The following is a 25095-nucleotide window of genomic DNA, read 5'->3' as shown; positions in this document are numbered from 1 at the left end:
ACAAATTAATGAGAATTGTGGAAGCTACCTCTGAGTTGCTTCAGTATTTTTTAGCACTTTTCATTCTCCACACTTAGAAAATTGCCATTATTATAAGGAACCAGAAAAATAAGAGAAAATTGCCATTATTCTCAACGGATACACATTCAATGCATATCCGTTATCTACTAACACGTATGGTACTTTCTTGCCTTCACAGACAATAGTGACATGAAGAGCTCTAGCATGATTCCGACCTTGAGGAGGCAGCTCTTGATCTGAGAAGCTAATGACTTTGGCAGCCTGGGTTAGAGCCAGAAAAATAAGAGATTTTATATGGTGTAAGCCCTAATAGTTAAAACTCGAAAAATAAACATAGTAGATAGAAGAATATGAAGATTTCATTTTGGTGTGTGCGTGGGAGGTCAAGTATTTTTCAAAAAGTACAATGGGGCTCACTTGATAAGATGAACCAAACCGTTCATTTGTTGGGCCACAACGTAAATATGTTGGACCATGTATATCATATCAACAGGATGATCCTAACCTTCCGATCTATCGAGGTTTCTATAATGTGTAGTCAATCTACATGTCAGTAAGTTAGGATCATCCTATGGATATGATAAATGGGAGAAACCTATTTACATTGTGTCCCAACAAATGAACGGTTTGGATCATTCTATGAAGTGGGTCTACTTTACTTTTTGGAAAAGAGATTATCCTAACCTTGGATCATCCTATGAAGTGGGTCCCACTATACTTTTTTGAAAATACTAGACATCCGGCACACACACTTCATAGGACGATCCAAACTGTTCATTTGTCAGGCCACAGCCTAAATAAGCTGTGACCCAATAATCATTTCCATAAGATCATCCTAACCCTCTGATCTGTAGAGGGACTGCACATTAGAGAAACCTCTATAGATCCAAAGGTTAAGATCATCCTTTGGAGATGATTTTCAGGGTACGGCCTATTTACTTTGTGGCTCAAAAATGAACGGTTTGGATCATCCTATTAAAGTGGGCCCACTGTACCTTTGAAAAACAATAGACCTAACAGGCACAAAATATATTAAAAGAAATATCAACTTATGGTACCGTACGAGAGGTAAATTTATACTACATATATGTAGGCCCCATTTGAACTCTATCTAAATTTAAAACTATAAGTTGCAGTTGGGGTTGTTCCAGGATTCTTCCTTTCGAGAATAGAAACTAGAAATCATATTTAGAAAGGAGACTAGAATTTAAGGATCTTCTTTTAAGTCATATATAAACTGTGTGATCGAACCAAAAGCAAGAAAGCAAAGAAAGAAAGGGAACAAAAGCCCAAAGAAAGAAAGGGAACAAAAGCCCATTCCATATTCTCCATTACTACCAATAGAATCGGAAGAAGAAAGAAGTAAAGAGCTGAGATGGAATCTGATTCCTCCGAGCTTCATCGGCACCGACAAAAGATCCTCCGGGACGGTTTCCTTGGCCTTGTGCACCAACTTCTCAAGAGGGAAGAACGTACAAAACTTTGGTCCGAAGCGGTGGAGGTCCGTCCATTCTCCTTACCATAACATGGCTCACTCAAACCCTGCCATGTGGTGGATTTTTAATGGAAAAAAAGGCGATTTTCAAAAGGACCAATTTTATTTAAGGCTCTGTAGGTTTTGAAATCTGAGAAATGACCATTTAAAAAATAGAAGACAACAAGATATAAAACACCTTTAGCATTAAATCAAAGCTTGTAATACAAACGACAAACAACAACACACCACTACGACGACGACGACGACAAAACAATAACACACACCACATGTACGTCACAGAAAGTCAAATAGCCATAGAGCAAGTTGAAAAACATAACCAGATAGAGGAAGGCAACTCACTCTCCCCTTACATGTGAGGGAAAGTGCGACTAAGAGATTTGGAATGGCTCGGGGACAAGCCCCCGACCATTGAAGAGGAAGATCCCAGTCCTTTTCCCCTCTTATCCGGCACAGCATGCACCCCAAACTTGTTGGGGCCTTTCACGATTGACATTTTTGTTGAACCTCCTCCTCCGGTACTGCTGGCTCCATCATCCTTGTCGTGATCCGTTGGCGTCACTCCCTTGGGGATATAGACAACCGCCTTCTCGCAATATCCTTTCTTGATGTGATTGACGAGATCGTTTTCGTCCTTGTGAGCATTGCCACAATCTTCACAGATTATTGAAAGATTTTTGTGGTAATCTGAATTGTGCTTCACAATTTTAGCCGTATTGTCGAATGGCTTATGCCGGGGCTCACATCTCAAACAGATGAAGGTTAGTTATAGCTGGTTTTCGGGGTTGATGAGCTTCATTCTCAAACTTTTGGTTGCACTGGTAAGGATTAAGAGTGGAGTTTTTCAAAAATAAATTGCAACATTAATTTCTAAAAATAAGGATAATACAATTAGATGATCCAAACCCTCCATTTCAATTTCCATGCCTCAAATATGTAGGGTTTGGATCATTATACTTAAAATGGTTTCTTTAGGGGTTTCTCACTCCTAGAAGTTTTCTACGAAAATATCATTAGCTTTAAAGGTTCATCAGCGGTAAGTCTTCTCCGAAAATATCTTACTTGGGCAACCCCTCAGCGTTTTCCTAATTTCTTTCCCTTTAATACTTAGGCCCTGATATTGGCACTACCATGTGTTAATAATTGCACTAATCTTGTCTTTTAGTTTTTAAACAGCTGTCTGAGGGTTACCATACTTGCAAAAAAGCTTTAAAAACACAAATAAAAAAACCTTAATTATATTATTAAATAAAATATTTTAAAAAAATAAAAATTTAATTATAAATTAAAATAAAAATATAAAAAATTAATTATATTATTAAATAAAAAAATTAATTAAATAAAATTTAATTAGTTTTTTAAATAAATTTTTTGAAAATATTTTTTTAATATAAATTATAAATAAAAAATTAATTAAAAAAATAATTATGTTAAAATATTTATTTAATTTTTTTTTTAAATAAAAAAATAAAAAATATTACCATAATTAATAATAAAAAATAATTAATAATTAAATTTAATAATAAAAATTTATTATTTATTTAAAATTTTAATAATAATTTAATATTATTAAATAATTTTTTTACTAATTTTTTAAAAAAAAAAATTTAAAATTATTAAATTAAATTAATAAGAAAAATTATAAAAATATAATGAGAAAATGACAAAAAAAAATGGCTTTGATATGACAATGACCTATCAAGGGGGGAGACTTGGAAATGACCAATGTAAAGTTGTTTGGACGAGAATGCACTTCAATATACGTTTTTCTCTCTCCCTCTCCCTCTCTCCTCCTATCAAATCAAATTACATTAAAAAGTAATTACAGGTTTTAAGATCATCTGGACTTGCTTTTATTCTTTTGGATTTTTTTCTATCCTTTTTTTTAAAAAAAAATCTTTTTCATTGATTGGATATTTTTGGTACGCAGTGTTCTTGTGATCATTATTTTTAATTTTATTCAACTTTATGAACCTTGCTATTGAAGTATTTTCAGTTCAGTAAGGATCTATCTGTAAATGCTCTCGTGTGAATTCCTTTTTTCTTTAAACTTTAATAAATGAATTTGTATTAATCGTCGATGATTACAATTAATCATAAGAACGTACAAAACTTTGGTCCGAAGCGGTGGAGGTTCGTTCATTCTCCTTAACATTACATGGCTCACTCAAACGCTGCCACGTGGTGGATTTTTAATGGAAAAAAAGGAGATTTTCAAAAGGACCAATTTTATCTAAGGCTCTGTAGGTTTTGAAATCTGAGAAATGACCATTTAAAAAATAGAAGACAACAAGATATAAAACACCTTTAGCATTAAATCAAAGCTTGTAATACAAACGACAAACAAAAACACACCACACGTACGACGACGACGACAACAACAACAACAACAAGACACACACCACATGTACGTCACAGAAAGTCAAATAACCATAGAGCAAGTTGAAAAACATAACCAGATAGAGGAAGGCAACTCACTCTCCCCTTACATGGGAGGGAAAGTGCGACTAAGAAATTTGGGATGGCTCGGGGAATGGCTCAGGGACAAGCCCCCGACCATTGAAGAGGAAGAGCCCAGTCCTTTTCCCCTCTTATCCGGCACAGCATGCACCCCAAACTTGTTGGGGCCTTTCACGATTGACATTTTTGTTGAACCTCCTCCTCCGGTGCTGCTGGCTCCATCATCTTTGTCGTGATCCGTTGGCGTCACTCCCTTGGGGATATGGACAACCGCCTTCTCGCAATATCCTTTCTTGATGTGATTGACGAGATCGTTTTCGTCCTTCTGAGCATTGCCACAATCTTCACAGATTATTGGAAGATTTTTGTGGTAATCTGAATTGTGCTTCACAATTTTAGCCATATTGTCGAATGGCTTATGCCAGGGCTCACATCTCAAACAGATGAAGGTTAGTTATAGCTGGTTTTCGAGGTTGATGAGCTTCATTCTCAAACTTTTGGTTGCACTGGTAAGGATTAAGAGTGGAGTTTTTCAAAAATAAATTGCAACATTAATTTCTAAAAATAGGGATAATACAATTAGATGATCCAAACCCTCCATTTCAATTTCCATGCCTCAAATATGTAGGGTTTGGATCATTATACTTAAAATGGTTTCTTTAGGTGTTTCTCACTCTTGCAAGTTTTCTACGAAAATATCAATAGCTTTAAAGGTTCATCAGCGGTAAGTCTTCTCCGAAAATAACTTACTTGGGCAATCCCTCAGCGTTTTCCTAATTTCTTTCCCTTTAATACTTAGGCCCTGATATTGGCACTACCATGTGTTAATAATTGCACTAATCTTGTCTTTTTGTTTTTAAACAGCTGTCTAAGGGTTACCATACTTGCAAAGAAGCTCTAAAAAACACAAATAAAAAAAACTTAATTATATTATTAAATAAAATATTTTAAAAAAATAAAAATTTAATTATAAATTAAAATAAAAAATATTTTTATTAATAAAATTTTTAAATATAAAAAAATTAATTATATTATTAAATAAAAAATTTAATTAAATAAAATTTAATTAGTTTTTTAAATAAATTTTTTGAAAATATTTTTTTAAAATAAATTATAAATAAAAAATTATTTAAAAATAATAATTATGTTAAAATATTTATTTAATTTTTTTTTAAATAAAAAAATAAAAAATATTACCATAATTAATAATAAAAAATAATTAATAATTAAATTTAATAATAAAAATTTATTATTTATTTAAAAATTTAATAATAAATTAATATTATTAAATAATTTTTTTACTAATTTTATAAAATTAAAAATTATAAAATTAAATTAATAAGAAAAATTATAAAACTATAATGAGAAAATGACAAAAAAAAATTGCTTTGATATGACAATGACCTATCAAGGGGGGAGACTTGGAAATGACAATGTAAAGTTGTTTGGACGAGAATGCACCTCAATATACGTTTTTCTCTCTCCCTCTCCCTCTCTCCCCATTTCAAATCATATTACATTAAAAAGTAATTACAGGTTTTAAGATCATCTGCACTTGCTTTTATTTTTTTGGATTTTTTTCTATCCATTTTTTAAAAAAAAAACTTTTTCATTGATTGGATATTTTTGGTACGCAGTGTTCTTGTGTTCATTATTTTTAATTTTATTCAACTTTATGAAACTTGCTATTGAGGTATTTTCAGTTCAGTAAGGATCTATCTGTAAATGCTCTCATGTGAATTCATTTTTTCTTTAAACTCTAATAAATGAATTTGTATTAATCGTCGAAGATTACAATTAACCATAAGAACGTACAAAACTTTGGTCCGAAGCGGTGGAGGTTCGTCCATTTTCCTTAACATAACATAGCTCACTCAAACGCGACTAAGAGATTTGGGATGGCTCAGGGAATGGCTCGGGGACAAGCCCCCGACCATTGAAGAGGAAGAGCCCAGTCCTTTTCCCCTCTTATCCGGCACAGCATGCACCCCAAACTTGTTGGGGCCTTTCACGATTGACATTTTTGTTGAACCTCCTCTTCCGGTGCTGCTGGCTCCATCATCATTGTCGTGATCCGTTGGCGTCACTCCCTTGGGGATATGGACAACCGCCTTCTCGCAATATCCTTTCTTGATGTGATTGACGAGATCGTTTTCGTCCTTGTGAGCATTGCCACAATCATCACAGATTATTGGAAGATTTTTGAGGTAATCTGAATTGTGCTTCACAATTTTAGCCATATTGTCGAATGGCTTATGCCGGGGCTCACATCTCAAACAGATGAAGGTTAGTTATAGCTGGTTTTCGGGGTTGATGAGCTTCATTCTCAAACTTTTGGTTGCACTGGTAAGGATTAAGAGTGGAGTTTTTCAAAAATAAATTGCAACATTAATTTCTAAAAATAGGGATAATACAATTAGATGATCCAAACCCTCCATTTCAATTTTCATGCCTCAAATATGTAGGGTTTGGATCATTATACTTAAAATGGTTTCTTTAGGGGTTTCTCACTCCTGGAAGTTTTCTACGAAAATATCATTAGCTTTAAAGGTTCATCAGCGGTAAGTCGTCCCGAAAATATCTTACTAGGGCAACCCCACAGCGTTTTCCTAATTTCTTTCCCTTTAATTCTCAGGCCCTGATATTGGCACTACCATGTGTTAATAATTGCACTAATCTTGTCTTTTAGTTTTTAAACAGCTGTCTGAGGGATACCATACTTGCAAAAAAGTAGGGCTGCAACTCGGGTCGGGTTTTGGAGAACCCAACCCTACCCGAGAAATATCTCGGGCCGGGTCGGGTCGGGTTTTTTTTCGGAAAACCCACGATTCCCAAACCCCGGCCCTACCCATGATAAATCTCGGGTCGGTTCGGGTCGGGTCGGATTTTTTCACGTTGACGCAAATTTTTAAGGAAAATTCTTATTTGGCAAGGCAACTCAACTCATAGAAGCAGAAATTACACTCACATTACACTTGAATCAAACAATGATGTAATTACACTCACATCACACTTGAATCAAACAATGTTGTAATCAAACAATGTTGTAATTACAATCAAACAATGATGAATCAAACACTTGAATCAACTCAACTCATAGAAGCAGAAATTACACTCACATACAGTAACAGTGGGTGCGTGGGTTTTCACTTTTAACTTTGGGATAATTACATTTACACCCCCTCTAGTTTCTGACACATCCACTTCCACCCCTATAGTTTAAAACGTGACAAATACACCCCTGTAGTTTCAATTTGTTTAAGGTTTGCCTCTTCAGCTGAAGGTTCGTCCATGAATTGAAGGGTTAGGATGATCCGATGGAGCTGATTTTTTGGGCACCATATCTATGTCAAGACCCATCAAATGAACGCTTTGGATCATCCAAATAATGTGGGACCCTACCCGAATCCAAACACTACCAAAAAATCATCCAAATAATGTGGGCTCACATTGTTTGGATGATCCAAAGCGTTCATTTGATGGGTCCTGACATAGATAGGGTGTGCCCAAAAAATCAGCTCCATTGGATCATCCTAACCCTTCAATCTATGGACGAACCTTCAGCTGAGGAGGCCTACCTTAAACAAATTGAAACTACAAGGGTGTATTTGTCACGTTTTAAACTATAGGGGTGGAAGTAGATGTGTCAGAAACTATAGGGGGGTGTAAATGTAATTATCCCTTTAACTTTTAACTAACAATAGAAAAAAATGTACATACTATAACTTATGTAACTCGGGTCGGGTCGGGTCGGGTCGGGCCCCTTCAAACCCGGCTCGACCCGAGATTCATGCGGGCTTTTGAATGCTGAACCCGGCTCGACCCGAAACCCATGAAACCTGAACCCGACCCAGGCTATTTTCGGGTCGGGTCGATGCGGGTCGAGTAAAACCCGGCTCGAGTTGCAGCCCTACAAAAAAGCTCTAAAAAATACAAATAAAAAAAACTTAATTATATTATTAAATAAAATATTTTAAAAAATTAAAAATTTAATTAAAAATTAAAATAAAAAAAATTTTTATTAATAAAATTTTTAAATATAAAAAAATTAATTATATTATTAAATAAAAAAATTTAATTAAATAAAATTTAATGATTTTTTAAATAAATTTTTTGAAAATATTTTTTTCAAATAAATTATAAATAAAAAATTATTTAAAAAATAATAATTATGTTAAAATACTTATTTCATTTTTTTTTAATAAAAAAATAAAAAAATCTTACCATAATTTATTATAAAAAGTATTTAATAATAAAATTTAATAATAAAAATTTATTATTTATTTAAAATTTTAATAATAATTTAAAATTATTAAAAAAAAATTTTATTAATTTTAAATTTTTTTTAATAAAAAATTATTAAATTAAATTAATAAAAAAATTAAAAAATATATAACGAGAAAATGACAAAAAAATGGCTTTGATATGACAATGACCTAAGCCTTAGGATTTGATATATTCTTCCAACAACGTTATCAAACTCGGGAAATTTATCGTCAGATAACTGAGCAATTATGGTCCATCCAAAAATATAAGCATAAGGATGACTCCATCCAAACTCGAATCATAGTGCTTTAAAGTGCACGGCGACAATCTTTTAATGTTTTTGGGTCTCAAGTGTTGATGTTTTTTTATTTTTTTATTTTTTCTTTACTTTATTGAGAAGGGGAAAGGAAAATAGAGGGGTGCAACACGAGAACTTCCTAGGAGGTCATCCATCCTTGTACCAGTCTCACCCAAGCACACTATATTGAATTTCATTCAGAATACAAAAATTCGGCACAGGGAAGCTTATAATCTCTCTTAAGCATCCTGAGAGAGTCAAGAAAGGGATGGGAAAGCTTAAAAAATGGAGAAATCGTATCAAAGAACAATAAGAACAAGGGAACCTTTTGAGCTACAAAAAAGCTTCTGCAAAATGAGGTGAGGACGAGATTAAACCCGCCAATAGAGAGAGCACAACACAAAATGCCACAACAGCATACAATCAACTGTTTTTTTTTCTTTGAAAGACAATGGATTTCATTCCCACCATGATAAAGATTACAATCCAAGGGACAACATGTCCCCACAGCAAGATACATGAAAGCAAGATTACAAATAAAACAGGAGAAAGCAGTAGCTCTCAAGTATTAGGAAAGAGTGGATATTAACTTCGACCGACGCCAAATGCACACCATCTTTTGCCAATCAATCCGTTTTTGCATTGGCAGATCTTCTCATGTGTCAGAACTTAGGACATACAATCCGTTTTTGCATTGGCAGATCTTCTCATGTGTCAGAACTTAGGACATACAATGCGCACCAAGTCACGGATCTCCCCAATAATATCATCAGCCCTCCAAGGTCCCGTGCTTTTTTTAGCCGCCCAAGCTAAAGCATTTGATGAGTCACCTTCAATAATGACAAGACCCGAGTTATGCTTCGCGTACCATCTCAAACCAAAAAGCAACGCCCTAACCTCCGCTTCATTAGCGTCACAAATACTGACCTAAAGCACACACTTTAGGCGAAGCAGGGATCCTCCAGATTCTATTCACTAGCGAAGACGGGAAGCAAAGAATGAGATGGTGGTAGAACGATTTGACACTAAACACCCCGATGGAGCTATAGATCCAAACCCTTTTATCACTTCATTCATTCATTCTTTTTTTTTTCCGTTCATTCTTTATAAAGATAGATTCAAAAACATTCTGAAACATAGCAACCCTGTCAATCTCCCTATAAAAAAAATCGCAAGAAAGGATGGACAATTGCTTATTTAATTATAGCCACTGCAAAAAGATCAGGGAAGGGTTAGCGCGCACGCGCACGCACATGCGATTCTAGGACAGTTGACCAAATCTGTACTCTTTTTTTTTGTTTTCAGGTTCAACCAATACCAACTGCACCCGGAATCAGTCCAGTCTGTTTTTTTTTTTTTTGGAATGGTTCTAGTCTGGTTTTTAGATATGGGCTAGACTTCCCATTAATTTCTCTAGGTTATCATGATAGTATAGCACACAATACATATTATCAAATTTATTGCAATGGAATTAAACTAAATTCACATGTGTAAGTGGGAAGAATAAGTCATGAAATGAAACAATAAGATCCATCAGTATTGGGATTTGGATGTATGTATTCCCAAACACTGTTATTTCTTTCCTTGGTGCTGCTCCAATTAGTGCAATTGGGCGGGGTGTATCCCATCATGCGGTTGTTGGACAAACCCCTAATCACCAACCCTCTTCCAATAGTGTCAATTTTTGGTAGGTGATATCGTCAGTTGTAGTAGCCATGACCCATGAGAGACATTGTCACATTTGAACCCTATAACATCTAAAGTATCCTTTAGAACACTCCAAGGACTTCATAGCATAGCAATGGTCTACAAGATTGAAAAAAAAAAATCTCCAACCTTAAAAAAACTCACATACATCCTATGAAGTTCCAAAAAGTGTTATGGAAGAACCAAAATTCCTAAAACCCAATCAAAGCATACAACTTCATCCATTGATAATGACAGCGAAGTAAAATTTAAGCAAAATTTTACAGATAAAAGAACATCAATAACTATAAGTGAAATTGAAAATAACTAAGAGAAATATTCACAAGAGAATGGTTTAGAGGCCTTGCTCAATCAATACAAACTCTGAGAAGCAGAGGCAAACATAGGGCAAGTATTTACAGATAAAGTAAGCCCCTTTCTTCCCATCAATTCCACCTGTTATTTTTCTAAGTCATAAACTAATCGCAGATCAAATGAAAAAGGGGAAAAAAAAAGAAAAAAAAAGCTTTATTCCGACAGTGCTCTTATCTTATATTGAAAGTAAACCAAAAAAATTCAAACTGATCAAACAAGGATCAACCAATTTTTTTCAGTTTACAAGTGAACAACACCTCGAAAACTTACTACCCTTGGTTGAAGAAGATCCCTTTTTAAGTTTTAACTGCCTATCGATTTTAGCTCCTCCAAAGCCAACTTGATCTGATCCTGTATCAATTCTACCCGCTTCGAATACACCTCCAGCTCCAAAATCTGCTGCTTCTTCCACCTCTCATCCACAACTCCAGAACTCGATAAATTAACAGAATTGCCACCAAAATTCAATGGCAGAGGATTCAAAGCCCCCCCTCCAATCCCCAAATTACAAGGCCCATTCATGGCACAATACAACAACTCCTTAAACAATGGTGAAAGGCAACTTTTCACAGTATCCTCTATAACATTCGGTACAGACGATTGAGGAGCAAAATTCGAAAGATCATCCTCCTCTGCCTGAGAAGATCTATTCCTATTACGCTTTCTTGACCAAGAAACCTTCTTTTCTGAACTATTTGCGTTATTAATGTTAATATTAGTAGTGTTATTCTGCAAATTTGCTTCTAATTCTTCGAATCTTTGATCTTCTACACCGCGTCCACGTCGGATTGCAGTATCGCTCCAGATCTTTCGCGAGATTTCAAACGTGATCTGATCGTGAGTGTTTTTGAAGGAAAAATCCTTCCCGGAGCTGATCCTATTGACAAAGTTTCGGTACTTCTTCTTTAGCCTTCGGAGCTTCTCCACCAACTGATTTTTGTTAAAATCAAGCTGTAGACTGTTCTTGATCTGATCATAAAACGGAGCAGTATCTTGATGAGAAGAAGAATTAGATGGGTCTCGTTGTGATGTGTAATCTAAGAACCCTTGCAAAAGCCCTAACTCGTCTTCGTCTGTCCAGAGACGTTGGAAAATACGCCGAGATTCATCCACCGTTTTCTGACGCTTTAAATCCGGCGAAAAGGAAGATCCAAAGGCCGCCGGAGTTGGATCAGCGCCGGAGCTGTTCTCCCGTGGGGGTGAAGTGGGAGTGGTGGTGGTGAGGGAGACGGAGGGTTTTGGATCGAGGGAAATAGAGTTAGGGTTAGGGTTAGGGTTTTGAGGATTTTCATGGGAGGAAGAAGAGATGGAAGGAGAATGAGTGTTTAAGTCTTCTATATCTTCTTCTTCCTTTGCTTCTAATCCTTCTCTAATTTCTTCGTCTTCTTCGCTTTCTTCTTCTTCTTCGTAGATGTTCGGATCTTCTTCTGCAGCCATCTCCGGTCTCTCTCTCTCTCTCTCTCTCTCTCTCTTCGTTTTTTAAGAAAAGAACACGTGATATTTTTCTCTTTTTTTACGCAATGATACTCGGAGGAGAGAGATTTTATAATTAATAAAGAAGGCATAGTGTGGGCCACCTATTTGGATGTTTCATCCGTTGATTTGTGGGTCCTTTGTAGAAGTCTTTTCCGTACGATGATGATACTAACCGTCCGATACATTTCTTGTAAAATAGACGGTTTGGGTGGTTTAGAAACTTGTGAATAAATAGGAATTGAGTTATGTGGAAAAGATTTTTAGGGCTCAGCGTATCTGTGGGAAGACTAACAAATGAATGTTTAGATCATCCAAATAGTTGGCCCCACTATGCTATTTTTGGACAAAATATATTTTAGGGAAGGGATAGATTCGCCTCCCTTTCTTCCTCCCCCCCCCCCCCCCCCCCCCCGGTTAGACCACTCGTGTTCTCATGACCAATTGACCATGGTTTCAAAATTCGGTTTCGGAATGTGTTTCGAACCTCACCGAAACCAACCAAAATTTCAGTCGAAATCCAACGAAATCAAATTAACGGGTATTTTAACTCGAACAGAATTTCGACCTCCCGGCTGAAATTTCTCGATAATATTAAATAATTATCAAAAAACGAGATTTTTTGACGAAATTTCAGATTTCGGTCAAAATTTGAAACCATGCTTGACTACTCCAGGTAGTTTAGTTCTACTTTTGTATTGCATGCATCCACCCTCATAAAGGTGGTGCAATAGAAGTACCATTCTTTTCTTTTTCTTTTTTTCTTTTTTTTGATGACGTAGGATGTCCCCACCCCCTTCGGGAGTAGGACTAGTCCCTACGGATACACGCAATAGAAGTACCATTCTTGATATTTGATCCAACAGCAGTTCCTCAAAAAGTGAGCTGCTATTGGATCAAATAACAGGGATGGGATGATGAGTAATTGTTTATACGGACCTTCATCATATCATATAATTTCTCAACAAAAATACAATGATATAAGAAATAAGAGAGTATCTTCTTGTTCAAAGTACATACAAGTGAACAATAGTGTTATTCAAATACATAGGAAACGTTATTCAGTCTCTCCAGTTGATTTTGTTGTAGTTGTGACGGACGACAGTTGTCATGGACTCTAGTGTGATAGTAACAAGGGAGCCAATGGCAGATGTAGACAAGCAACAACGCCGACTCATGCAAGGATGTGGTAGTAGGAGGTTGTCGATTTTCTTTCTATCAAACAAAAATGTGTATTGTTTGGCAACACCAAACTCATTACATTCTGCCTCATTCAGGTGATCAGATACATTCATCCGAGCTGCAGCCATAAGGCCGGCCAAATGCCGTTGATAACACCTTCACCAGATGATTCTGAACCGTTGACCCATCAAGCCTCTTTTACACGTAAGACGTCCATTAGGGATGGGACCAAAACCATGGGTACATTTTACAAGTTCAACTGTCTTGATCTCACGTATATGCACCATAATCCCTCTTAGGACTCAAAAATTGGCTTTAGGATTGATCATAAAAGTAACTTCCTACATAGACGTTCCCTAATAGAAATCTCTAACTATGATTAAAATTTCCCATGATGAAAATACGCTGGCCTAATGAAAGAACTCATTTGTTGAGGAAAATTTGAAATTTTATCCAATCTTAATGAGGGTGATTCACTGATAAAAGAAGAGAAAATGGAGACAGATTACCATTCAAAAATAAATAAAAAATCAATAGAGACAGATTCACTGATAAAAGAAAAGAAAATTGCCAAACACTGGATAGTTTTCCCTGACTTCATATGATATGGATATGTTTACAAGATCATAAAGACAGCATCAGAACTTCCATGTAAAATAGTTATGAAAGCATGAAAGCATTATCATCACATAAGTCATGTACCCATCATCCATTTCAGTCCTTCGATAAAAACAGTAAATGGTGGCATGCACCCATTCTAAGCTGCCTTTGCAAATCCTATTTTTAGATTATCAAAGTCAAACACAGTGTGATACGCACCCATGAACACATCTCCCAGAATCCTGCATCCATAAATTTTCATCACATCGCCCAGACACATGATGTGCATACATACAGTTACATAAATGCAAGAAGGCACACGGAGAAATACATGAATTCATAAATACATTGTGTATAAATATAGAAGCATGAGCATACCTACTATGTGCTCACACCTATGTTGCATGAGTATTGATGGAGTGTTGGATCCGGCTAACCTCAACAAGAGGATTCATAGATTCGGCTAATTTTAATTCTTTTGCATGATCTTATCGTTATATATTGAAGATTTCGGTAGTTTTCTTTTAAATATTTTATTTATTTCTATATAAAAAAAAACTTACTGTTTGGATAGATAAAACCATGGTTTTAAATTTTGGTCGGACCTCACCGAAACTGAAATTTTGGCCGAAATTTCAAATTTTCGACCAAAATCCAGTGAAACGATAAAAACATTATTTTATTGGATTTGGTAACATATTAGATTAATTTAAAAAAGAGGTTTTTGGGTGAAATTTCAGAATTTAGGACGAAATTTTGACCGAAATTCCAAAATTTTGGACGAAATAAAATACCGTTTCGGGTTTGTGTTGGATTTCGGTCAAAATTTAAAACCATGGATAAAACTCAAAACGTGTGATAATTGTAAATTTGTTGTAGTGTTTAGAAAAAAATCGATTAAAGATGTCTAGAAGTGTCATGGTGAATCCCAAAGTATTGGAATCTGATGTGTCCGACATGGGTACTTTAGAGACACACACACCATAAAAGCAAAGTGTGATGGTGTGACATACCAGAGAGGTCCCCGGGGCGGAGGCAGATCAAATGCTGTAAACCCACTGACACAGATAGCTTCTTCGCCTACTCCAGTTTTAAGGATGTACTGAAAAATGAACAAAATCCAAGGATAAGGATAAAAAACACAGAGAACACAATTATGATGAAAGATGATAATAGATTAATGTTCAAAACCCATTGATCCAATCAGAACCAGGACTAGTCCTGATCTGATTTTTCTACGAGACTAATGAGATGTTCATTGATTCATCTCAACTGAACTCATATAGGCAAAGAACGAATTATCAGACAGGTTATGAGTAATTGGATCCTTGGAAAAAATGCTTAAATTTCCATCAAAAAGAAAATCAGGTCTCAAATATTGTATTCCATCACCAGACAAATCAAATTAAATTTATAACAAACCTCTTCTGGAGTAAGGGCGAAGATTTTATCGCCAATGGTAAATGAAACATTTGGCATGCTTGCAAGGTCATTACAGTCAACAGTTGATTCTCCCATGGGACTTGGCAGACGTTCACATAACTACAATACAATGAAATTGAGTATCTTGCAGTTTACAAACCAGTATACATGTCAGCTTCAAACAAACTTAGGAATATGTTTCAGACATAAATTACCTCATTGATATATGTCAGGATTCGCTCCTTTGTCTGATTTTGTCTCAGTTGATTCTGAATCCAAACAACAGCCATCTCACAAGCAACACATAGAGCATCTTGACCAACAGATGATTTCTCCCTATTTTGCCTCTCAACCACAGTTTCTATGCCGGTGCTGCATGGAGTTAGATTTAAGTATCATTGCAAGGATGAGGGGTGATCGACAAACAAGGCAAAGTCTAAAAAGAAAAAGAACAAACACAAAACTGAAACAGAAGGTAATATTCATCATTCAAATGATTATATAACTTCCTCACCCAACATTTTGAGCCCCATCAAATACACATAGACCAATCTGAGAGCAAACCTTCTGAGGTTGTGTCTGCAGAGAGCCAGGAATAGATTTTCAGGTTGGATTGCAATTGAAGAAAATATCACTGTTAACTTACCAACTACTCCAAAAGCTTAAGCTGTTGAAGAAAGGCGTTATTTATCTTTTATGCTTTAACACTCTCCCGCACGTGTGGCCCACTTGGCAAACACGTGGCACAAGTGGTCCCACTTTGGGCCAACCATCGCATGTGGATGTTTGCTATCCGGGAGTTTTGAACTCAAGACCTTTGGCTCTGATACCATGTTAACTTACCAACTTCTCCAAAAGCTTAAGCTGTTGGAGAAAGGCGTTATTTATCTTTTATGCTTTAACGATCACAAAGCTCAAAGTTTGACTCATGAATTATATAAAAAGGGAAATGACATATTGATGTCCGCGCACTGTTGTTTTCATAATGAAACTTCTCACCTCAATAAATACTGTTTTGGTTAGCTGTTGATAGCTTTCTGAGATTTATAGCAGCTGTTAATATATTTTTTTGGAATGGTATAACAGTTGTTAATATTATATTAGGAAATTGTAAAGTGAAGACAGTAGTGCTGTTATTAAAACAAGGGAGTGTGGAAATTGTTGCCCTATAGAAGATAAAAAAATATATGTAAAAAAGATCTGGATATAAAGAGATAACGGAACTAACCTCTGCTATTAACAGTTCCAGTATCATATCCCCGTACTGCGAAACAACTTCTTTACATTCCACGCTCAAGATTCCTTCTGCACCTATGGCATGGTTGATTTCGGCCACGATAGTCTGAATTTGAAAAGAATCAGATTAACAACAATGGTTAAAAAATCAATGAGGAGAATACTTAAGGTTGGATTTTGATAACTTGTTTTAAGGGAATCAAGCTTGAAATGATTTTGCCGGTGACGACTGAATCAAGCTTTGAAAGAAACTGAAAGAGAATAAGTAAGCTTGCACTTCGATAGCTTCAGTAGCTAAACAGCTCAGCATTGAAGAATCTACCATGAAAAATAACAACTGGTCTAGCTCACTGAAGCATGAAAGCTGCCAGAGGCACGGGAGCGGTCTAGGTCACTGAAGCATGCAAGCTGCCAGAGGCACGGGAGCAAATTTCACATACCCCCTCCAAAAAAAAAAAAAAAAACTACCCTTCTTGGGTAAGCTGGTCTGTCATGAATTAGTTTAATGAATAAAAAACTGCGTCCAATCATTTTCTTTTCCTACTTCGTCGTCTTGAATGAATTGATCCCAATAGGGATTCCCACATATCAAGACTGTTAAAGTATAAAAAGATCAAATAAAGCCATCTCCAAAGGCTTAAGCTTTGGAGTAATTGGTTGTTTTCACATGGTGATGTAGGCCTGTGAAGAGAAATTGAGGAAAGGGGGAGAGAAATAGATGAAAGGAGATAGCATTAGAAGAATAGGGGAAGAAGAGACGAAAATAACCTGAAGAAGAGACGAATTTAGGGAGAAGTAGAAGAAGAAGAAAAGAATAGACGAATTTAGGGAGAAGTAGAAGAAGAATAGACGAATTTAAAGAGAGAAGAGAAGAAAAGAAATCAGAAGAGGAAAGAAGAAAACTAGAATTAGAGGGAGAGGAAACTTTATTTAATATCAATCAAAGTTACAAAATAAATTGTAAAGAGGCCAATATATAGGCAAATAAACAACCTAAAAGATAGAAACCTACTAAAATAAGAATTCCTAAAAATAACATGGAAAATAAAATCCTAGAAACTAATAACATGGAAATAAAAATACTAGAAACTAAATAATGCGAAAATAAATCCTACTATCTGCATCACATGGTATTAGAGAAAAGGTCTTGGGTTCAAGACTCCTTGATATTAAAAATCCACATGCAACGGCCAACCCAAAAGAGGGGCCACATGTGCCACGCGTAGGCCAACCCTAAAAGGAGGGGCCACATGTGAGAGGAAGTGTTTAAGTATAAAAGGATTAAATAACGTCATCTCCAACAGCTTTAGCTTTTGGAGTAATTGGTTGTTTCACAAATTCTAAAGCTATTACGAGCTGCTGAATTCACCTAAGTTGTAGATGAGTTACTGTGAGTTGCAGAGCTAGAAAGCAAGGAAATCAGAGATGCCTCTCACAAAATCGTGTATCCATGCTTACAATGTTGATATTCTTTCTTTTTTAAACTTATTCAAAAATTTAAAGAGTTATCAATGTCCAATTTGCAGAGTCTGAAAGGAAGGTCCGTGGCTAAGCATTTAAGATGAAATATATTGCCAGAGAAGATAACAGCACATTCAAGGAAGGGGTTTTCAGTTTCTTTCTCTGAAGCAATTTCCTACAATTAGCAAAACTCAACACTTGAAAGGCCGAGACAAAACGATAGATGCTCGGGAAACTCATATATAAGGTAACATGGGCCAAAACGCGATTGTAAGGTACAGTCCTGAAGAACATAGCAGATATGACACAAAGTATGTCCAGTGACTAGAATTTGATTGCCAAATAGAATAGGTACAAGCATACTCTTAGATATTTAACGATTCAGTAAAAGGTATAAGCACATACAGTTGGCCCCGTGAATAAAGAGGTCCCAGAATCTGCAATAGCAGCACAACCACTGGCACAAAAACCTACCAAACAAAAGAACTTCTTTAAAATCCACCGCGCAGGGAATGCATCATAGAAAAAAGAATTGAGATGAGGTTTAAGATATAATCATAGTTTGAAATTTCGGCTGAAATCGGAAACCATTTTTCGGTGTCGGTCATGGATTTTGGCCCAAATTCCAAAATTCCAGTAATTTTCGGCCAAAATTTCAGCCAAAAATATATTTAATTTTTTTTCCAGATTTTCATATTTTTTGGACGAAATTTCGGCTAAAATTTTAATTTTTTCAATTTTTTACAGAATTTCGGCCGAAATCAATACCGAAACTGAAATTTCAAACCTTGGATATAATGGCTCACCTGTTGACTGGTTTCCTATAAGAAAATCTCCCATCTCGAACTGAAAATATATAAAGAAAAAATAAGTTGTTTAAAAGAAAATCATAGTTTAAAATTATCATAAGCTTTTCACTTCACCAACCTGCCAATATCCCTTGCGAGTAACCGGAACATAGGTGTGCTCACCCATAAAGTGATTAGGATCCGAACCTCCGAAGACAATTTCACCTCCATCTGTGTCATCTGGATTTCGATTGAGCCAGAATGAGAAAACCTTGTCATTTATAAGACCTTGCTCGACCATGTTGTACCTATAAAGAGCAGGAATCAATAAGTCAAATGATAACAGATCAAGGCAATTTCTCACATGCAACCTCACACATCCATGATAATTAACAAGTTTACGAAAAAATAATAATAAATAAAGAAAAAGAAACATAAAAAGTAGCTGGACACTGACAATTAAATCATACAAAACCATACCATACTGGCACAACATTTCCAACAGAAATTTCCTGAAACCCAAGTCCAAGTATCCCATCAAACTTTGCCAGAAGGAATGTGAGGCTTGCCTCCCTTGTAGCCTCAATGAAAACCTAAAACATGATATATAAAACCATCACTACAGACTAATGAGATTATCTTCAAAATTAAAGGTCAAGGTCAAGATAACAATTGAGAATGTAATTGTATACAAAAGCCCCACTTGATCCTTAACGACAAGGTCTCCAACTTGAACATTATCTTGGCTGAAGAAGCCAGAAATTGATCCAGACCCATAATGAATAGAACATGACTTTCCTAAAAAAAGGTTACAAAGAAGCAGAATGTTAACATGGAGGCCTTCCCTCACCAATTAAAGGAAAATAACTAATAGCAAAAATACAATTGAATAGTATACAAAGAAATGATATCTGAAACCTTCATATGATTAAGCAAGCCAAGCTCAGAGAAGAACAACATAATAGGCTATAAGCAAAATAACAAGAAAGGAAGAAATAATAAGTTAGAGATGATATACGAGAAACAATGAAAAGTAAAATTTCAGTGAACTCAAATCGTGGTTTCACATCAACACAATATTGTGCAATTAAGAGAGAGAGAGAGAGAGAGAGAGAGAGAGAGAGAGAGAGAGAGAGAGAGAGATAAATCTAGTATTCATCCCTAGAAAAGGAAATCTTAATAAGAAAGACAAAACTAAGAAGAAGAAGAAGCTCTCATAAGAGATGTCTATGAAGACAGTACCTGCCCACGCCTAAAGCTTATTCTCTAAGGTATACAATTACAAGATTGCCCTTATGTGGCAATACAAAGAATGGACAAAGGCTAAAAAATCAAAGGAAAATATAGATACAATGTATTACATGCTACTATATTTACACTCTCCCTCAAATGGATGCTCAATAATTAGCATCAGTTTGTCTGCAAAGGCAATGTAGGAAAAGTGTAATATTAGAGCGAGTGATGGCTAGATATATAAGACTTCCAACCAATTGTCTGCAAAGTGGGATTTGAAAGTTTTTCCCCTTCATCACTTTGATATTTCAGATTCAACTCTATAGGTGTGTCCACCACATAAGCATCATATCTATTCCTACTAACTCTTTACCCAAGTGACTTATCCTACATACTTGACGTATGGATAACCACTCCCAACAACCTAGACGTTCCTATATGACCATGAAACACACCTAGCTAGAGTTCTATTTGATGCACCAAGAGTCCCATCTAACCCACCTCCTTACAACGGCCTTGACCTCAACGACGAACCCCAGGTCTATAGGCTCTTCATCGTCGTCGAATTCAATAACTTCTACCCAAAATAATTTTTGAGACTCACACCGATGACCGGGGTAGTATTTTTCATCACAGTTGTAACATAACCCATGATCTCTTCAATTCTTGGTCTCGGCTGATGTAAGCCACTTGATGGGTGGAATAGAAAGCTTCCTGGCTGTAGTAGTCAAATTGAGCTGGTTACGGTCAAAACATACAAGATGACGGCAAGCAGCCACCTTCTCTTCTTGAAGCCTGGTCAGGCCAATGGCCTGAGTCAGGGTAGTAGGTCAAAACATTTGAATGTCAATACGAATCTCATCTTTTGAGCCACAAATAAAACAGCTAACTAAAAATGACTCCGTCATTTCTTCTGCTAGAATAGACAACGTTTCAAATTCTGCTTGGCATTCTCACAAAGAAGCAGTTTGTCTATGTTTTGTCGGTGCTCCTGCATAGTCTTCGTACACCGTCGGCCCGAATAAGATATTAAGGGCTTCAACAAACTCCCCCCAAGTAAGATAGACTTGTAAACGGAAGTACCACCGGTACCACTGAAGGGTTGATCCTTGCAGATGAAAGGAAGGTACTGATAAGCATTGAGCTCGAGCTGTATTGTGGTAGTTAAAAATTTATTCAGCAAAACAAATCCAACCAGCTGCATCAAATCCTTCAAAGGTTGGAAAATCGAGATTGATGTAATGGGGTTGGATGGCTCCAAGGGATCCAAACAGCAGCGACTCCATGCCCTCCGCAAGAAACGATCGACAATGAGGACGGATTTCATAAGCCTCTCCAAGAGAGAGCGAGATAGACTAGATATAACTTGACTGAATATAGTAACATAAGGGAGGTCACAGACTATTTTAGAAGCTACATAGAACTTGACTGAATATGATAACTTAAGAGGGTCCAAAGCCTCTTTTAGATAGATACGACTCATAGTAGTATTTAAGGGCTACAATGTTGCACTAATCAGCATGCAACAACACCCACTGAGAAATAAATTTACACAAAAATAAGATGAAAATAAACTTCAAGGAGATATCAAGTCTGGATTTCTCAGACAGATCATAGGAAGATTTTGTTAGGAACTTAGGATCAAGCAGATTGGAAAAGACATAATTCAGCATAAATAGAATATTCAAGAAAGAACAACATAACCATTTTCTGTGTAAGTGCTTGACGAACGCGCCTTGTACTTAGCATGGAAATAGCAAGGAATCTGCATGGATGTTTATTTTTCATTATTAACTTAATTTCATCCACATATTGAAAAATAAATTTCTACAAACAAGCGCAAAACATCAAAACTTAGATATTAGAAAACTCACAGAGAAATAGCATTTCGAAGAGGGGACCCACAAATTGGAACTCCCGGTATCAAAGATCACAGTAAAATTCTGTGCCGGTGTACCAATACTGATCACGCCAAAGTATTGGGCATCCAAATAGTTCTTCAGAGGTACTATATCTACTTCTGAATCACCCATATTACGATGGTTAGCACAATTGCGAAGACTGTCCGCATAGCGGTCTTCTTTTGCCGCGATTTTCACAGCATTTAGACTATTAAGATCCAGTCGCTTCTTATTTAAAGGAATTCTCACTAGCCCATCAGAGGAAGCATGAAGAGCAATGGAGCTTGATAAAACCCATAAACAGAGAGACGCCAAAAGAATTTTTTTCCCCATTTTCACAATACCTGTTCATAAGATCCAAGATAGGTGAAGCATTTAATGATGATAAAGTTTCAATTGCAAAAACAAAAAGGCCTAAAACCAACAACCTTTTGAAGAACATACAGAGAAAGCAACAGTAGAAAGCACAGAACAAACAATATGCTCACACAGTGACAGATCCAGAGTCAAGAAACTGCTAGCTAAAACACTAACATCAATGGTACAAAATCTTGAAAAATACTAATATTCACCTGAGGTGCATGGTGAGTATAGGAAAAAAAAAAATAAAGCAGAAAATTTGACTTAGCCAGAGAATATGAACTACGGAAATTTGGAAGCATCTCAATGCCGTATCACAAGAAAGTTACAGAATTCACATGGAAACTGTGAAACAGCCAATTACTCCAAAAGCTTAAGCTGTTGGAGTAATTGTTATTTAATCTTTTATACTTTAATAGAAACCACACAACATAAGATCAAAAGTTAATAAGATCCAGCAAGATCTACATTAACACTGTTCTTCCAGAGATAATAAAAAGCACTGCTGATATATTGCATACGAAACAGGGAAACAATAAAAAAAGTCAAAAAAATAAATAATAAATAAATAGGAAACTACGTTGAGAATGGGTTGCAAGAAAACTAACCATACCACAAACAAGTAAACCTCTAGACTGTAAACAAGGACCGGGATATAAACAACTTATTACAACTTATATACAAAAAACCACAATGAGCTTAGTTAACACAGTTTTTCCAGAGATATCGATAATTGATGTAAAAATATAAATACAGCACAAAAATAAAGAAAAATCATTGAAGAAAACTTGAAATGTACACTGACAAAGGGTAGTGGGGAGAAGAAAATTAGATCTAAGCAAAGGAAACCCATAATTATCTAAAGCAGAACTGTTCTACTATATATATAAACTAGCAATGACAAATTATGTAAATCTATTTTTTTTTTTAAAAGGAAAGGAAAGAAAAGAAAATGTGTTAAAAGTAAAAAGAAAAAATGTTTTGGCAAAGGCTCACAAATAAAACTGTATAAATATGCTCAGACATTAAGAAAAATATGAAACGATTTTACTCAACATAGTTCTTGTAGATAGATATATAAATTGATGATGAAAAATTACATATAACCAGCAAAAATAAAAATAAAAACATAGAAAACTAAAAGAACAAAGGGCTATGTTGAAGGAGAAAAAATCAAACCCGGATAACTATACCATATACAAGCCAATGGTAAGAGAACCCAAAAATGTCTAAACTAAGAGTTCTTCTACTGACACAAACAGCCTTAAACAAATTGCTAAAAACCCATCAAAATTTCAATGAAAAGGAAAAGTAAAACCTTCCAGCCTGTATTGAGAAAGGTTTATAAAAAGTTAAAAAGAAGCCAATACAAAAAAAGAACATATGATAAGAAAATCCATATGGGCTGTGCTGACTATGATGATGAGTATGTCATAATGATAATAGATGTGTTAATGATGATGATGATGTGTGAGTCAAAAAATGAAAAATCAAATAAACAGGCAAAACCATACCATGTACAACCAAATGCTAAAAAGAAGGCATGTATGTCTAGAAAAAAGGGCACTCTCCTAGTGATATAAACTGATGAAAAGCTGCAAACATTACACTTGGAGTAAAAAATATACCCTAATGAACATATGCATAGAAAATCCATGTGGGTTTGTACTCTGTACTGATAAGGATGAGATGGATAAAAAATGATGCCTCAAAGGAAGTTAAACAACAGAAACAAAGAGAAAACAATACTAAATAAAAGCAAATGCTTAGAGAAAAATTTCTGACTAAAGAGTACCCTTCTACTGATACAAACAACTGATGAAAAATTACAAAATAAAACAATTACAATCCCTACTGATAAAGATTGAAAGAGATTAAACTGAAGATGATGATTGATCGTGATGAAAGATTATTTAGAAGAACCCATCCAAAAAAAAAAAGATTATTTAGAAGAAGAGATACCTTACTAAGCCTCGTAGAGTAAGAGGAAAGGGTGAGGGTTCCAAAAAGAAAGGAAAGAAGCATGGGTGATTATCCTAAAAAATAAAGTCTTTCTAGAAGACATATATATTCGTCCCCTTTTCTTCCTGGGGCCACCCCCTATAGTGTATTTTATGACTACTTTTTTACACTACAAGGGGTGGACCGGGGAAGAAATGGAGGTGTGAATATCATCCCTCCATTAGATAACGCAGGAAGTTTCCTTGAAGGCCTTGAAAGTTGAAATTGACCAAAATGCATATTATAGAATTTCCGCCATTAAAATATGTGGTTCTTTCACTTCTTTGTGGCAACGGCCAATTCTCGAGCAATTTAAATATGGTGATGATAAATTCGCACCCCTGTAGGATAATTCGCACCCTGTCCCGTTAACAAGTGTTAAAGTCTGCCGCACATCCTCCTTTGGGTGCGACTTTATCATGGCCCTTTACCTCTGCGGAATGAGATACTACTGTACGGATCCTCAGGGGTGTAAACGGATTGAGTTCGGAGACAATATACACTATCCGAATTCGGATTCGGATTCGACGGATATTTAATATTTACTACAGAATTCGTATCCGCCGGATACTGTTCGAATTTGGATATTATCCGTATCCGTTTATCCGGTAAATTCGAACATTTTATTGCAGCACTTCATATTTTTTCTCCTTCTTGCTCGAATGAATTTTTCAAACTCTAAAACTAGACCTCTACATTCTCTTCACAAAATTAACTCTCAAACCCTAAAATATATGAGATCCTCTTCTTCCTTTTAAAACAAAGGCAGAGAGAGAGAGAGAGGGAGGGAGGCGGTAGAAATGGATGATAGTGTTGGTAGTGGTCTTTGGGTTTTTT

At 35.7% G+C, this 25095-nt stretch overlaps 2 protein-coding genes and 1 non-coding gene across 5 annotated transcripts; all 3 read right to left on the bottom strand.

Annotated features, from left to right (window-relative positions):
• Window positions 1-8937: 8937 nt before the first annotated feature.
• Window positions 8938-24584, bottom strand: LOC143881372 (aspartic proteinase-like). 3 transcript variants are annotated; one of them, XM_077384413.1, is made up of 14 exons: window positions 24220-24584; window positions 21871-22241; window positions 21701-21761; window positions 19467-19561; window positions 19244-19356; window positions 18903-19071; window positions 18782-18821; window positions 18381-18445; window positions 16507-16620; window positions 15793-15857; window positions 15494-15650; window positions 15279-15398; window positions 14870-14958; window positions 8938-9370 (listed from the first exon to the last, which is right to left on the bottom strand). In XM_077384413.1, exons 2-14 carry the CDS (start codon window positions 22228-22230, stop codon window positions 9367-9369), a joined length of 1452 nt encoding a protein of 483 aa, XP_077240528.1. In that variant the 5' UTR covers window positions 22231-22241; window positions 24220-24584; the 3' UTR covers window positions 8938-9366. The 3 variants fall into 3 exon arrangements, with proteins under 3 accessions (XP_077240528.1, XP_077240526.1, XP_077240527.1); XM_077384411.1 differs by lacking the exon at window positions 8938-9370 and adding an exon at window positions 13824-14098 and having other exon boundaries at window positions 24220-24578; XM_077384412.1 differs by lacking the exons at window positions 8938-9370; window positions 24220-24584 and adding exons at window positions 13824-14098; window positions 24113-24215.
• LOC143881373 (putative transcription factor At5g28040) lies at window positions 10515-12464 on the bottom strand. The gene has a single exon (XM_077384414.1). The coding sequence runs from the start codon at window positions 12036-12038 to the stop codon at window positions 10905-10907; it is 1134 nt and encodes a 377-aa protein (XP_077240529.1). The 5' UTR covers window positions 12039-12464; the 3' UTR covers window positions 10515-10904.
• LOC143882381 (small nucleolar RNA R66) lies at window positions 15181-15252 on the bottom strand. The gene has a single exon (XR_013252220.1). It is a non-coding gene; the product is annotated as a small nucleolar RNA R66 (small nucleolar RNA).
• Window positions 24585-25095: the final 511 nt, after the last annotated feature.

This window comes from Tasmannia lanceolata, unplaced genomic scaffold (assembly GCF_043159265.1).
Source record: "Tasmannia lanceolata isolate RefF3 unplaced genomic scaffold, GAP_Taslan_0.1 ptg000007l, whole genome shotgun sequence".
In the NCBI taxonomy this organism is placed as follows: Eukaryota; Viridiplantae; Streptophyta; class Magnoliopsida; order Canellales; family Winteraceae; genus Tasmannia; species Tasmannia lanceolata.
This window is presented reverse-complemented; position numbering and strand designations above follow the sequence as displayed.

Excerpts from the sequence above, each read along its gene's own strand:
- LOC143881372 (XM_077384411.1), bottom strand. The coding sequence starts at position 22,230 with ATGGGGAAAAAAATTCTTTTGGCGTCTCTCTGTTTATGGGTTTTATCA. Across the intron at positions 19,562-21,700 it reads AAGCACTTACACAGAAAATG|GAAAGTCATGTTCTATTCAT; the intron begins GTTATGTTGTTC and ends ACCTTTTTTTAG. Across the intron at positions 15,651-15,792 it reads GATGGGGCTCAAAATGTTGG|CACCGGCATAGAAACTGTGG; the intron begins GTGAGGAAGTTA and ends AACTCCATGCAG.
- LOC143881373 (XM_077384414.1), bottom strand. The coding sequence starts at position 12,038 with ATGGCTGCAGAAGAAGATCCGAACATCTACGAAGAAGAAGAAGAAAGC.